Raw genomic sequence first — 14139 nt, 5'->3', positions numbered from 1 at the left:
CAAAAAAATGGTTCAGCACAGACTAGAAGGACTGAAGGGGCCATTTCTGTGCTGTAATGTTCTATGAAAGATAATAAGGTGAATAGTCCATCCTTTTACAAGGGGAGTGGACTACGTGAATTTAAAGGAAGTTGGGGGGGGGGAGGGGTGTGGAAGATTTAAAAGAGACAAACACAGAAAATAGTGGGTAGACGGAATGAGTTGCAAGAAGTGGATACAATTACAACATTTAAAAGATATTTGGACTGGTACGAGCCAAGCAAAGGACAATGGGACAAGTCTATTTGGGCAAATAGGATGGCATGAAGAAACTGGCTGAAAGGCCTACTTCTATTGTGTACAATTCAATGACTATATCAATGCTGACAGATCCCTGTTCACAACATAAACACATCGACCACCTGACAGCTGAAAATTCATCACCTGCTTACTGTTGGATCAAGCACAAAATCTTGGACAAGATGTGAAACACAAAAGTCTGCAGACACCGTCTTTGAACTAAAAATCACGACGCTGGAGAAACTCAGCAGGTCAAACAGTGTAATTTGTCTTCTTTGGCTTGGCTTCGCGGACGAAGATTTATGGAGGGGTAATGTCCACGTCAGCTGCAGGCTCGTTTGTGACTGACAAGTCCGATGCGGGACAGGCAGACACGGTTGCAGCGGTTGCAAGGGAAAATTGGTTGGTTGGGGTTGGGTGTTAGGTTTTTCCTCCTTTGTCTTTTGTCAGTGAGGTGGGCTCTGCGGTCTTCTTCAAAGGAGGTTGCTGCCTGCCAAACTGTGAGGCGCCAAGATGCACGGTTTGAGGCGAGATCAGCCCACTGGCGGTGGTCAATGTGGCAGGCACCAAGAAATTTCTTTAGGCAGTCCTTGTACCTCTTCTTTGGTGCACCTCTGTCTCGGTGGCCAGTGGAGAGCTCGCCATATAACACGATCTTGGGAAGGCGATGGTCCTCCATTCTGGAGACGTGACCTACCCAGTGCAGTTGAATCTTCAGCAGCATGGATTCGATGCTGTCGGCCTCTGCCATCTCGAGTACTTCAATGTTGGAGATGAATTCGCTCCAATGAATGTTGAGGATGGAGTGGAGACAACGCTGGTGGAAGCATTCTAGGAGCCGTAGGTGATGCCGGTAGAGGACCCATGATTCGGAGCCGAACAGGAGTGTGGGTATGAGCTTGAAGGCGCCTCAGATTGAAGAGACTGCCTTCGACACCGTGAGTAGGAAAGGGCTTTGGCAAATACTAGAGCGCGTCGGATACCCCCCAAAGTTCCTCAACATGGTTATCCAACTGCACGAAAACCAACAAGGTCGGGTCAGATACAGCAATGAGCTCTCTGAACCCTTCTCCATTAACAATGGCGTGAAGCAAGGCTGCGTTCTCGCACTAACCCTCTTTTCAATCTTCTTCAGCATGATGCTGAAACAAGCTACGAAAGACCTCAACAAGACGCTGTTTACATCCGGTACCGCACGGATGTAATTTGTATCACAAAGATAAATAACCACCGTTTCAGGCATGGGCCCTTCATCGAGGTAGGAAAAGATACTTTGATGAGGGGCTCAAGCCCAAAACATTGGCTACGATCTTCATCTTTGCAATATAAAGTATTGCATATAAAATATATAAAGCTTGGCTGACTGAGTTTACTTTCATTTCTTGATATGGAGCAAGCCCAAAACATTGGTTATGTTTCTTTATCTTTCAAGTACTGGTTTGACCTGCTGAGTTTCTCCACCATTGTGTTTTCAACCAAAACTTAGACAGACAGACAGGTGTCCTCACACCAGGATCCATCCTTTTGCAAATACTACTTCAAATCTTAGAAATTAAATTTAACTAAGTTTTCAATTAAAATCTCAAGATTAATTTTAAGAATCTCCAGATCAGTTGCACATATGACAGGCAACATTATGCAAAATTGCTAGTGACCACAGTTAACAGAACATAACCTTTACAGTTAAAGAAAATGAAAGCCTGGAAGGTCTCAGCAGATCACACATCATCCAAGGCCTTCCCAAGAAATCCAGATATTGACCCCCCCCCCTCCCCATGGAAAGAGATAGTATAGACTTCAATTACCCCCCCCCCCCCCCCCCCCTTTCCCATGAACGAGTGTGGGGACAGACATTGGAGCACTCCCCGCTCCATCAGAGGGTGGAGAACAGGACGGACGTTACCCCCCCGACCCCACCCCACCGCGGGGGGAGAAATGGGGAAAACGTTATTCAACCACCGCTGGTGGAGATAGGAAAGGGACCTCTCCCCGGGGAAACCAGGGGGGGGGGGGAAGGAAACAGAGACACAATCCCAGAGACACAATCCCAGGGACCCCTCCCTCCTCCTCCTCCCCCCAGCACACCCCGACCCCACTCCCCCCACTGCCAGCCCCCCCCAACCCCTCCAATCCGCGACCCGACTCCCCACAGAGTGTTGTGTTATATTTTTTTTACCGTTTTAACGCCACAATCCGCTCAGCCACTCGCCGCCGACAACCGGAAGCCCCCGCCTCCATTTCCGGAACAGTGACGTACTTACCAGAGGCCAACGATTAAACCTTTATTTCACATTTTAACCTATTGATTCACCCTCCGGTTGCCTCCCGTTGTCTGATTTCTGACCGCTCAACCGGCCCAAAATTTAAAGGACTAAAAAGCCCAGCGGCGATTTAATACCGTGCAAAACCACTTCCGGTTTTACCGCCTCGCGCAGCCAAGCCATAACTTTATTTTTTTTTAAATTAATTTAGAGACGGCACTTTTAATTTGTTTGGTCGTTACCTTGAGAGCGCGTGTAGTTTTTTCTGAACGTTTTGGAGGATTGCATGTTTTTATTCGTTGCTCCTCCTCCCATGATGCCTTGGGGCTGTGCGCGCTGTGGGACAAGGTGAGTGTGAGGGGAGATGATCCGGCCGTGTCACTTTATTATAGGGTCTTTAGTTCAGGTTTTTCTTGCTATTTGGAGACGGGGAGAAGATTCAGGAGGACGTTCCTGAGACTGGGGAGCACAAGTTCCAGGGAGAGGTGGGGTCTCTCCTCCCTGGCTTGTGAGGGGCTGAAGTTAAGGGGCGGACTTTTCCTGGGTGCAGAGGAGAGGCCTCCAGATTCAATTTGTGGCCGTGTCCTAGAAATATTGCAGTATCACACGAAATTTTCTTTTGCCTGCTGCAAGGCAGACGGATTCGTCATTGACAGACGTTGCCGGAAGCAAGAGAGAGTTCCCTCGGAGTTACGTGGATTCTGTGGTGTCCGCAGCCACCCACAGACCAGTCCAGACCATCAGCTGCCCGATCTCCAGACGTGAACCTCCGACTCGATCAGGAAGCCTTCAGGGCCCCCGTCCCAGTCCCGACACCCGGTGCCCCTTCAGCAAGTCTTGAGCCAGTCTCCAGCAGTCCGCCTTGGCTGCAGTCGCCGGCAACGCACAGCCTGCGTGGGTTCCTCGCCTCAGGTCTAAAACAGCCTGCTTGCCACCTGATGTAGGCAAACATGGTCTGCCACCATGGCCACTGTCCTGTGGGCCATCGCCTCTGCTTCTCCTCAAAACTGTGGTGGTGGTGGTGGTGGTGGGGGTGGGAGGGTGCAGTTGTTTTCCCATTTTTCTGGTGCTCTGCGCTGGTCCACTTTCCCAGAGCCTGCAAATCCCTCGTGGCGGCTGCTGCTGATCATAGGTGCCGACATGTTGGGTTCAGACCCCACAGTCAAAATATATTTTTCAATAAAACCTCCGTGGGCTCCAATTGCAGGCCATTTAAAGCCTGGATGGATGGCTCAGACTGGGTGGATGACCCCGCATGAGCGCCGTTTCCTCTCCCCACTCTGTGGGTCCACACCAGCAACAGCTCTGCTGACTGCAGCAGCTCTGGTAGCAGAGCAATCTTGACCTTGGGGGTTGTATGAAATCAAGCTGGCATAGTTAAGGTGAAAAAAACCCAATGCTGGAGAAACTCGGCACAATGCTTTCTGCAGAGAAACTTCAAGAATATTGCTTTATCTACAGTGTTCTGAGTTTCCCCAGCACTTTGTTTTTAGTTTGGAATATTAACTGTTTCCCACTCCATGCATGCAGTTTGCCTGCTGATCACTTTTAGGATATTCCATCTTCACTTTTATCAGATGGCTGGGAAGTTGTACTCTTTGTCTCCTTCACAGCAGACTAAAGGAAAATTCTTGCAATATTACACTTTCTGTTTTATTACATGACAGTCAAAGAATCATCATTCATCATGAGTCACACTCAAGGATAAAGGGTGGGTTATTTAAAATGGATGAGAAAATTCTTCTGCAGAGAGAGCTGAATCTATTGATGCAGGTAGATAGGGCGGTGAAGAAGGTATTTGGCATACTTGTCTTTGCCTGTCAGTGTATTGATTTCAGGAGAAGGGGCGTCAGGAAACAACTGTGTAAGGTGTTGGTGAGGCCACACTTTAATGACGGCACAAAAGTGCTGGAGAAACTCAGGTGGTCATACTACATTAGTAAAACACAAGAGTCTGCAGACGCAGTGACTGAAGTAAAAACACAATGCTGGAGAAACTCAGCAGGTCAAACAGTGTGATCTTTATATAGCAAAGATAAAGAATCATAACCAATATTTTGGGCTTCAGGCTTTCTTCAAGGTGTGATGATCAAGATCACGCAACCTCTTTAGGAAGCAAAGGGTAATCAATGTCTTGGGCCTGTGCCCTTTATCGAAGTATGAACAACCAGCAGGCAGATGCCTGAATAAAAAGATGAGGAAGGAGTTCTGCATCTCTCTCACTCCACCCCCTTTACAATCTATGCTGCTCTCAAACTCTATATCCTTCCTCCCCCCCCCACCTTTTTACTCCGGGGCTTGCATACTCGTACCTTTATGAAGGATTCAGACCTGAAAAGTTGGTTTTCCTTTGCTTCCCATAGTTGCTGTGTGACCTGCTGAGTTTCTCCAGCATTTCAGCATATTGCGCTCCAATTATTTTGTCTGAAAACTTTCCTGTTTATCCTGTAAAGATAAATGATCAATTGTCACGTAATACTACATTTAGCCAAGCAAAGGCAAATGGGACAAGCCTATTTGAGCAAATAGGATGGGGGTTTTCTTCACTGCAATGTTGTTTTTTTGCCTTGAGCACGGAAATTCTTTAACTTTTTGTCTACCATAAAGAAGACAGAGAGTTGCCATTTTGTCCAGTGCCCTTCGCAGAAATGAGGCCCCAGCAAGGAATGAACTCGCGAATATTGTGTGCAGTTCACACGACTATAGGAAAGATGTTGTTAAGCTGCAACTGGTACATAAAAGACCCACAGGGATGTTATTGGCTTGAGTTATAAGGAGGGGCTGCATGGACTAGGATGTTTTCTGGTGGATTGGAGGCTGAGGGGAAACGGGGTTATATAAAATCCAGGTGGCATAGTTAAAGTAAATTATTTCAGATTTGTGGGGAAAGACTTAAAAGGGGCCTGAGTTTTCCCTCATAGAGGGTGATGAGTATGTGTATGAGCTGACAGGAAAAGTGAAAAATCCTCCCCCACCACCCCCCACAAAAATGTTGTTTGACCTACAGAGTTTTGAGTTTGGAATATTGTTTCTCACTACATGCATGCAGTCTGCCCGGTTAATCATTTTTAGTATATTGTATCTTTACTCTTTTATCAGATGGCTGGGAAGTTGTACTAATGGCAACTCTTTGTCTGCTTTATGGCAGACTAAAGGAAATTTCTTATAATATTACATTTTCTGTTTTATACATGACAGTCAAAGAATCTGGAGTTCATGGCCATGGGTCACACTCCAAGGATAAAGGGCGGGTCATTTAAAATTGATGAGAAATTTCTTCTGCAGAGAGAGATTAATCAGAAATTATCTTGCACAGAAAGCAGTTGAAGGCAAATTGTTAAATAGTTTCATGAAATAATTTGGATATTTCTCTAAGGGTGAGTGGGATCAAGTGATATTCAGAGAAGATTGGGACAAATTGCCATATATGGATTCAAATAGCCTCTGCTGGAGGAACTTGGGGTCAAGCAGCATCAGTAAGAGAAAAAGAATGTTTGATACTTTGAGCTGAAGCTTTTTAATCAAGGCTTTTGACATTTGAATCAAGACTTGTATGATGAGTCATGATGTATTTAACAGTAGTGCAGTTTTGAATTGCTCAGTCCCATTGCCTATGTTCTGGTGATACCCTTGAGAATGTATTGAAATGTTTGACAGTTAAGTCTTGTATTTGAATGCAATTTTATGTTCTGGAACAGTAATCTGACTGTTGAAAATGTAAACTTTGATTGCCTTCAGTCAGCCAGACCTAGACTGAAGAAAAACCCACCCTTTAAGCTGTTAATTACAACTATAGTTTTGATCATAGAACTCTACAGCACAGTACAGACTCTTTGGCCCTTGATGTTGTACCAACCTATATATTCCTACTAAAAAAAAGTATAAAACCTTTCATACCTTGTAACCTCTATTTTTCTTTCATCCATATGCCTAAGAGTTTCATAAATGTCACTAATGTTTCAGCCTGTACCACCGTTTCTTCTGCAGAGAGGAATCTGAAATTCTCTTGCACATGAAGCAGTTGAAAGGAAAATGCTAAATATTTTCATAACAGAATTTGGATATTTCAAGGCAATCCATGCACCTACAAGTCTTGGTGTATTAAAAATAAACCCTGATGTCTCCCTTAACCTTTCCTCCCTTCACTTTGTACACATCTCCCTTGGTGTTTGCTCTTCCTGTCCTGGGAATGAGATGCTGGCTGTCCACCTTATCTATGCCTCTCAGAATCTTGTAGACCTCTTAAGTATCCTCTCATCCTTCTAAGCTTCAAAGAGAAAAGTCCTGACTCTGCTAACCTTGCCTCATAAGACTTGTTTTCCAATCCAGGCAACATCCTGGTAAATCTTCCACATTCTTCCTATAATGAGGTGACCAGAACTGAATGCAATACTCCAAGTCTGGCCTCACCAGAGATTTGTAGTGTTGCAACATGACCTCACGATCCTTGAGCTCAATCCCCCTATTATTGAAGCCCAGCATCCCAACTGCTTTGTTAATTCATCCAAAGTTGCATTTTTTTGGTGACAATTTTAAATCATATCTGGCCTTGGATGTATAATTCATTCTGCAAAGGGGGATGCACAAGCTTTGTGGCAAATGGTATTGGGAGTGGAAAGGTTTGAGGCTGAGGGTCATGATGTGTTGTCTTGGCTTGTCCCACGAGGCGTCTTTTGTTACTTGTGACAGTGTGAAGACCAAGCTGCACAACCACGCCGCCATGATTCTGCAGCGCCTTTTCCAGTTTTCCACAGCCCTGCGATCTACCCTTTCCCTTCAGTTGCAGCGCAACATCGGGTTCACGGCCGTCGTGTTCAACAAGACCAAGAATCTCGACCCGATCCAAAAGCTCTTCTTAGATAAAATTCGTGACTATGACACCAAGAGCAAGTAAGTAAAAGGCATGGAGAAAGTGAATGTTCACCGTCTTCTTCCCAAGACAGACAACTGTTGAACTAGAGGGCAGAGGCTTGTGAGAGGGATGAGATATAGAGGGATCTATTACTTGGAGGATAAATCATATCTGGATTGAGCTGCCAGAGGAATCTTTAGAACTGGGTGTGATTACAAAATTCAAGACATTTGATATATTAATAGGAAGCCTTTAAACGAGATGCATCAAATGCAGGCAAATGGGACTAGTCCAGAATGTCAACTTGGTTGGCACGGCCTGTTCCATCCTTTTGGATTTTCTGACTAAATGAGTCACTAACCCTTTTCACATTGACACTTTAACCTAGTAATTAACCGCCATTCTACCAGTGAACATGACAGTGTGAATACTTGCGAACCAACACGCAGGGATCAAATCGCCCTGGAGATGAACCGCCAAGGAAGGTAGTATCATCAGCGATTCATTTTGAATCAGTGTACTGGTTTGCCCAGTGTGAATGGGACAGGGGGTATGCAGTATGTCACTGCTGGAGGATAGGCATCCCATTGCTCTGCAGTGCTGGGTGGTGATTTGTAGAAGGGTGCAAAGAACCAGTTATCATTGGGTCCAGTGTGAACGGCTCTACTGGTTTTTTTAAAACAGTTTGTTGAACCGCTGGTTCACCAATGTGAAAGGGGCTACTGAAAATAACTCTCAAAAAATGCTCTCTGCATTTTTACACTGTCCCAAAATGGGCAATAATTCTTTTTTAAAAGCTGCTGCCTTTTAAAAATGTGGAAAGTCTTGTGCCTAATTTGCATGCAGAATAGATCCCAGAAATGGCAACAAAAGAAAACGACAGGGTAATCTGTTTTGATGAGGTTGGTTGATTGATAACTATTAGCCGGAATACCACCACTTTCAGGATCCCCTCTTGAATTTCACTGTTCTGATTTGGAAACTTATCTGTGTTCTTTCATTGTCTTTGGGCCCAAATCTTGGAACACCCAACCCAAAGGCATTGTAGGACCACCTTTATCAGAAGTGCTTCAAGAAGTTGGCTCACCAGCAATGTTCCCTCTAATTTTTAGTAGTCAGTGTGTCCAAAAATATTATGTTGTGCAAATTTTTTTTCTGTGACCAAAGTATGTGCACTGAATGCTTGTGCAAATGCAAAACTGAAAATGTCAACATAATTTTGACACAGCCAATCTTTCATGGCTAATGAAACTGTATTGGCATGTTTTAATATAAGTATGATTGCATTCTACAAAGTAACATATTTACTTAGGATTTTATTCTATACTTTGAACGAAAAAGTAACTAACCTATCGTGTGTGCATTAATTTCCTTTGTGCGCTGGTTGCGCATATAGCTCAGAGGGAACAGCGCTCACTAGCATTCTCAATTGATGAAAATGCAATAAATGCTGGCTTGCCAACAACACCTGCATCCTGAAAAGTCAATTTAAAAAACAGACTTGAATTACCCAAGTAAATCAAAATAAAATTGGAGATGCTGGAAATCGAAAATATCGGCACAGTTAGTGTAGTGGTTAGCACAACACTATTATGGCACTAACGATCTTGGTTCAAATCCGGCACTGTCTGTAAGGCGTTTGTTCTCCCCGCTGCGTGGCTTTCCTCCCACCCTTCAAAATTTGCGGGATATTTCTAGAATTTTCTGTTTTGATTTCAAATTCCATCCTGAGCAGGAGGCATTGCAAATATAGCAGCTCAGGCAATGTCTTTGGAGAAAGAGAAGCAGTTAATATGTTGAATTCATAATCGTTTATCAAAATGGGAATAGTTAATATAAATAGAAGAAAGTGAGAAAAAATGGGATAGAACCAAAGGAAAATCTGTAACGGGTTGGAATTGCTAGTACAAACCTTCCAAGAATCTACTATTTCTTTAACACCATGCCAGTTGCAGTTCCCCAGTGTTGTGGAGACTGTAGAGGCTTGGGTTTGCACAAAAAAGTACTGCATACGTATGGTTTGCATGTGTGTTATGCCTGTATGTGTGTCTGCATGTTTTTTGCACCGTGGACTGTTTCGTTGGGTTGTACATGTACAATGGGATGATCATGAACTTGAAGGCAAAAGATGTTAAATATCTTTAAGGAATGCTCGATCAGTGCAAAAGAATGCAATATAGCAGGAAAAACAATGTGCTGGAGAAATTCACACAGCATCACTGGGAGAAAAGGATCCATAGCTGTTTTATCAAGACTGGCTTGATGAAGGGTTCAGACCCCAAGTGCCGACAGTTTTTTGTCTCCTACTGATGCTGCTTTACCTGTTGACTTAAATGAAAGTAAAAATTTATTGTCATGGCATCACATACAACCCTGAGATTTTTTTTCTGTGAGCCAGGCTTGGCAATTTCTACACCAGTAACTAAACTGTACTCATCAGGAACTGTAAACAAACAGCAAATACAGATGCAAATATAATATTCAGTAATAAATAATCAATATAATGACACATATGACTCTTTAAACGAGTCTCTAAATAAGTATTGTTATCCCCTATTATTCAAGAATCTGATCATTTTAAATTAAATTTTTAATTTAGACATACAGCACGGTATGTTTTGAATGGTGGGAGGAAACTCAAGCCCCCGGGGGAAACCCACGCAGACGTGGTGAAAATGTACAAACTCCTTAGACAGCTCAGGATTCAAACCCTGGTCCAGAACTCTCACGCTGTAACATCGTTGCGCTAACAGTTACTCCAACCATGCCACCCAATTGAGCAGGTAAAGCAGCATCAGTGGGAGAAAAAGAACTGTCGACACTTGGGGTCCGAACCCCTCATTAGGCCAGTCTCGATAAAGCAGCTCTGGTTCCTTTTCTCCCAGTGATGCAGTGTGACCCACTGAATTTCTCCAGCACATTGTTTTTCCTGTTATATTGCATACTCGATCACCATCGTCTTTTACACTGGACGAATCCTGAGGCACCTGTATTTCCTTAATGACAGCAGTGAGAGCAGAGCACGTCCTGAGTGGTGTGGATCTTCGATAATTTTTTTTTTTTTTTGCAGATGATTTTTTTTCTGCTCCAGATTCCAGCATCTGTGGACTCTTGGATCTCCATGCAATATAATGTGTAACATGTTATATTTAGAAGCAGGAGAAACATTGTTAGACTGTAGATGCTAGAAATTTGAAGTAAAATCACAAAAGATTGGCAATGCTCATTGTCTGGCATTGGGTCCGGAATGCAGTCATATTCTAGTTGGAAGATGAGATGCTGTTATTCAGGCTTGTGTTGAATTTTATTGGTTTAATATAGAGCCAAAAGATGGAGAGGTCTATGTGAAAAATGATCAGAAGGTTTGAGCTGTTCCTTAAATGGACACCATGCCAGTTGCAGTTCCCCAGTGTTGTGGAGACTGTGGAGGCTTGGGTTTGCACAAAAAAGTACTGTGGAGAATGGCAGGGATGTTAACAGAGATTCTTTCTCAGGTCGAGCAAAGAAGATTTTAATGTCAGCTTCTCATTGCGAGTGTTGGAAGTGGGGAAGAATGGTCGTTAAATGTGGGATAGTAAAATGAGCATCATTCTGGTGTTGGGAGAGAGAAGGGAAGGGGTGAGAGTCAATTGCAAGTGGTACTGATGAGGTCCAGTACCCTGCCATCTAAGATAGTGGGGAATCCTCAGGTATTCTGTCTGGGAAGCACTGGTGTGGAATGTGGCAATGTCTGAATAGAAAGTGCTATCTGATGTTCCAAGAAGTCTCCTGATTTCACTGAACAGTGGGGAGATTTCCTTGCTGCTTTTGAGCCCCAGTTTATCCAATAGTCCTTAAATAGATTTGTCATATTTACTTGTGAGAGCGATGACTAAATCAGGTACCACTCTTTGTGTGTTGCACATGGCTTCAAAAATTATTCAGTTGGTCAGTAAACACTGTAGATGGCCATAAATTCTGAAAGATTCTGTTTAATTACAGTTCTGTTTTAGAGGACTTTGGATAATCAGGGATGCAAATTCAGCCTTTTTGCTCTGTCACATCCCCTACATCTATGAGAAAGATGCTAAATTGGATTACCTGGATACCACATTGGAACTTTATACCGTTACATGTGAAATTCAAGTGCTCCGAGGCTAATCATCCTGGCCATTCCAGCTGAAAACAATACTGTAATTGCACTTGAAGGTGCATTCACAAGGACCTTCAACTGACCGTGTGACCTCAAGCAGAGAGAATTAGGGTTCTAATTTAGCCTCTGTCTGAAGCACCTCACTCCAATGCTCAATTATTTAGCTTTGAAGAGAGTTGCGGACTGCACTTTTTAATCACTCCCTCATAAAATGGATCAGAGGATAATAACAGATGGGGGATGGGTGGGTGGGTTGTAGAGGAGCTTTATCAGGATGTTGTCTAGGATGGACATGCTCAGCTCTGTGGGGAAGGTGACTTTGTTTTCTTTGGAGCAGAGATAGCTGAGGAGTAACGTGCTCGAGGTTCACAAAATAATGGAGTTGATGGTGAAAATTTCAGAAATATCTATGATCATCAGTCATAGATTTAAGATGATGGGTGGAGAATATGAGCAGAATTGTTTTCCACCCAGAGGTGGTTGAAACCCTGAAGTGGCTGGGTGAGGAGGTGGTGGAGATGGACGTTAATTTATTCATGAGTTATTTATATGAGCCAAGCCATGGCATAGAAGATTGTGGGCCAAAGGTGGGAAAATAGGATTAGCATTGGGTGCTTGATGACTGGCACAGACATTGTGGGCCAAAGGGCCTGTTTCTTTGCTCCAGCTCCATGGAGCTCTGTGTTTTAAATTGAAAAATTCAGCTGTAGACCAGTTGCAACACAAGGGTTGACAAAGTACTGATGACAATCAGGTTGGTTACACTGAGGCACAATACCGAGATAATTGGAGGGCACAGTTAGCATTAGTACCAGCAACCCAGGTTTGGATCCAGTTTGTAAGGAGTTTGCATGTTCTCTCTATGACCTACATGGGTTTTCCCTGGGTGCTCTGGTTTCCTCCCATCCTCCAGAAATGTTCGAGGTTGGGTGGTTAATGGGGTGTAATTGGTTGGCACAGGCATCAACGGGCTAGAATTGGCTTCTACTGTGTTGTAAGTAAATAAAATATAATTGATGTACATCATCCCTTTATAAATACAGGAAAACGGGTGGTGTTGTTGATGCTGGTCCTGAGTACCAGAAGAACTTGGAGCAAGAGATAACCAAGTTGCAGCGACTCTATGGAGGAGGAGACCTTGAAAAATTCCCAGATTTTAAATTTGAAGGTAAGATGTTCTGGGTTGCTCAGGCTTTCTGCATTGTCGTCAGGTGTACACCAGTTTCTGTACATTCAAGTGACATCTCTGGTACTGAAAATGTAACTTGAGTGGCTTATGTTGAAGCAGTGAAAATTTCTTTATCTATAGTTCCGAGTCATACAACCAGTTACAGGCAGAGGGTCTGGTAGACTCCAGTGAGGGAGTGAGATACTCATGTAAAGTAATAAGAATGTATATAGTTTAATTTCTGACAGTTTTCAATTTATCTTTTTTCCTCCATTTAGAGCCAAAATTTGATGAAGTCAGCAAGTGATTAGCTTCCAGAAAAAGGAATTATCTGTTCGTCATTGATGCTTCCAGAGATTGTAAAGTTGTAATTTAATAAATTCTTTGGGAAAAGATCTGGCTGTAGCATGTTAATTATACAATTTATCCCTCTTAAAATGGTTATTCTGTAAGTGTGGACCATGATGAGGCTTGTGAGCATGTCACTGTTTGGCTTTTTTCCTGGGCCCAATACCCTGGCTTTGTTTGGAATAATGTCCATATACCAACTGTATAGATTATTGTGTATTTTGCTTCTGTCCCCTGGGTCAGTGGAAATAGACAAAATGATCCACTGTGAGAACAGATTCTCACTCCTGGTCAATACCTTGCTGGCTGAGTGATATTAAATGCCCTAAAGTTACACAGGATGGAAACAAGCCCTTCGTGTCTGGGCTGATATTGAAGCACGTTTCAAGTAATTTTCCCCACATTCTCATAACCTGAGATTCTACCACTCACCTGCATTAGGGGGTAATTCAGCAGTCATTTAAGCTGCCAGTTCACACTTTTAGGACGAGAGCAAAGCCCACGTTATGTGGAGTGTGTAAACTACACATAGACAGCACCCAGGTTCTTTAAATTCCTGAGCGTCAACATCTCTGAGGATCTGTCCAAGAGCCTCCATGTCGATACAATCATGAAGGCTCACTAGTGGCTATACTTTGTGAGGAGTTTGAGGAGAATCGGTACGTCACCGAAGACTCTCGAAAACATCTACAGGTGGAGTGCATTCTGGCTGGTTGCATCACTGTCTGGTGTGGAGGTGCTAATGGTCAGGATAAGTAAAAAAACTCGAGAGGGTTGTTAACTTGGCCCGCAACATCACGGACACCAGTCTTCACTCCATTGAGGACATCTATAAGATGTCGTGTCTTAAGAAAACAGTCTCTATTCTCAAGGACCCCCCACCACCCAGGCCATGCTCTCTTCATTCTGCTACCCTTGGGAAAAAGGTATGGGAAGCTTGAAGACAAGCACTCGGCGACACAAGGACTTCTTCCTCCCCACTGCCATCAGATACCTGAATAATCAATGAATCACAGACACTGCCTTATATTGACTTTTTATTTTTGCAATATTTTTATTTATTTTGTAAGGTGGTTTATATACATTTTCACTGTGATGC

General features: G+C 43.5%; 2 protein-coding genes across 11 annotated transcripts in view; one reads left to right on the top strand and one right to left on the bottom strand.

Moving 5' to 3' along the window:
* gabpa (GA binding protein transcription factor subunit alpha) overlaps nucleotides 1-2627 on the bottom strand; it is a 55382-nt gene extending 52755 nt beyond the window's left edge. For 8 of the 10 annotated variants that reach the window (XM_069889018.1, XM_069889016.1, XM_069889021.1 and 5 more), the window contains exon 1: nucleotides 2456-2541. The gene's annotated coding sequence lies outside the window, so the exon portion shown is untranslated. Of the gene's footprint in view, nucleotides 1-2455 lie in introns of all 10 variants that reach the window. The other 2 variants (XM_069889017.1, XM_069889019.1) reach the window with 2 other exon arrangements.
* A 156-nt stretch (nucleotides 2628-2783) lies between these two features.
* Nucleotides 2784-13087, top strand: atp5pf (ATP synthase peripheral stalk subunit F6). Its single transcript, XM_069889029.1, has 4 exons — nucleotides 2784-2888; nucleotides 7230-7430; nucleotides 12568-12692; nucleotides 12971-13087. The coding sequence occupies exons 1-4, from the start codon at nucleotides 2827-2829 to the stop codon at nucleotides 12997-12999; spliced, it is 417 nt and encodes a 138-aa protein (XP_069745130.1). The 5' UTR covers nucleotides 2784-2826; the 3' UTR covers nucleotides 13000-13087.
* The last annotated feature ends 1052 nt before the right edge of the window (nucleotides 13088-14139 follow it).

The sequence above is a fragment of the Narcine bancroftii genome, chromosome 7 (genome assembly GCF_036971445.1).
Source record: "Narcine bancroftii isolate sNarBan1 chromosome 7, sNarBan1.hap1, whole genome shotgun sequence".
Lineage (NCBI taxonomy): Eukaryota > Metazoa > Chordata > Chondrichthyes > Torpediniformes > Narcinidae > Narcine > Narcine bancroftii.
This window is presented reverse-complemented; position numbering and strand designations above follow the sequence as displayed.

What these genes read in the sequence shown, in the direction of transcription:
- atp5pf (XM_069889029.1), top strand. Translation starts at nt 2,827, where the DNA reads ATGTTTTTATTCGTTGCTCCTCCTCCCATGATGCCTTGGGGCTGTGCG. An exon ending in GACTATGACACCAAGAGCAA is followed by an intron (nt 7,431 to 12,567) that starts GTAAGTAAAAGG and finishes TTATAAATACAG; the next exon opens with GAAAACGGGTGGTGTTGTTG. An exon ending in CCCAGATTTTAAATTTGAAG is followed by an intron (nt 12,693 to 12,970) that starts GTAAGATGTTCT and finishes TCCTCCATTTAG; the next exon opens with AGCCAAAATTTGATGAAGTC.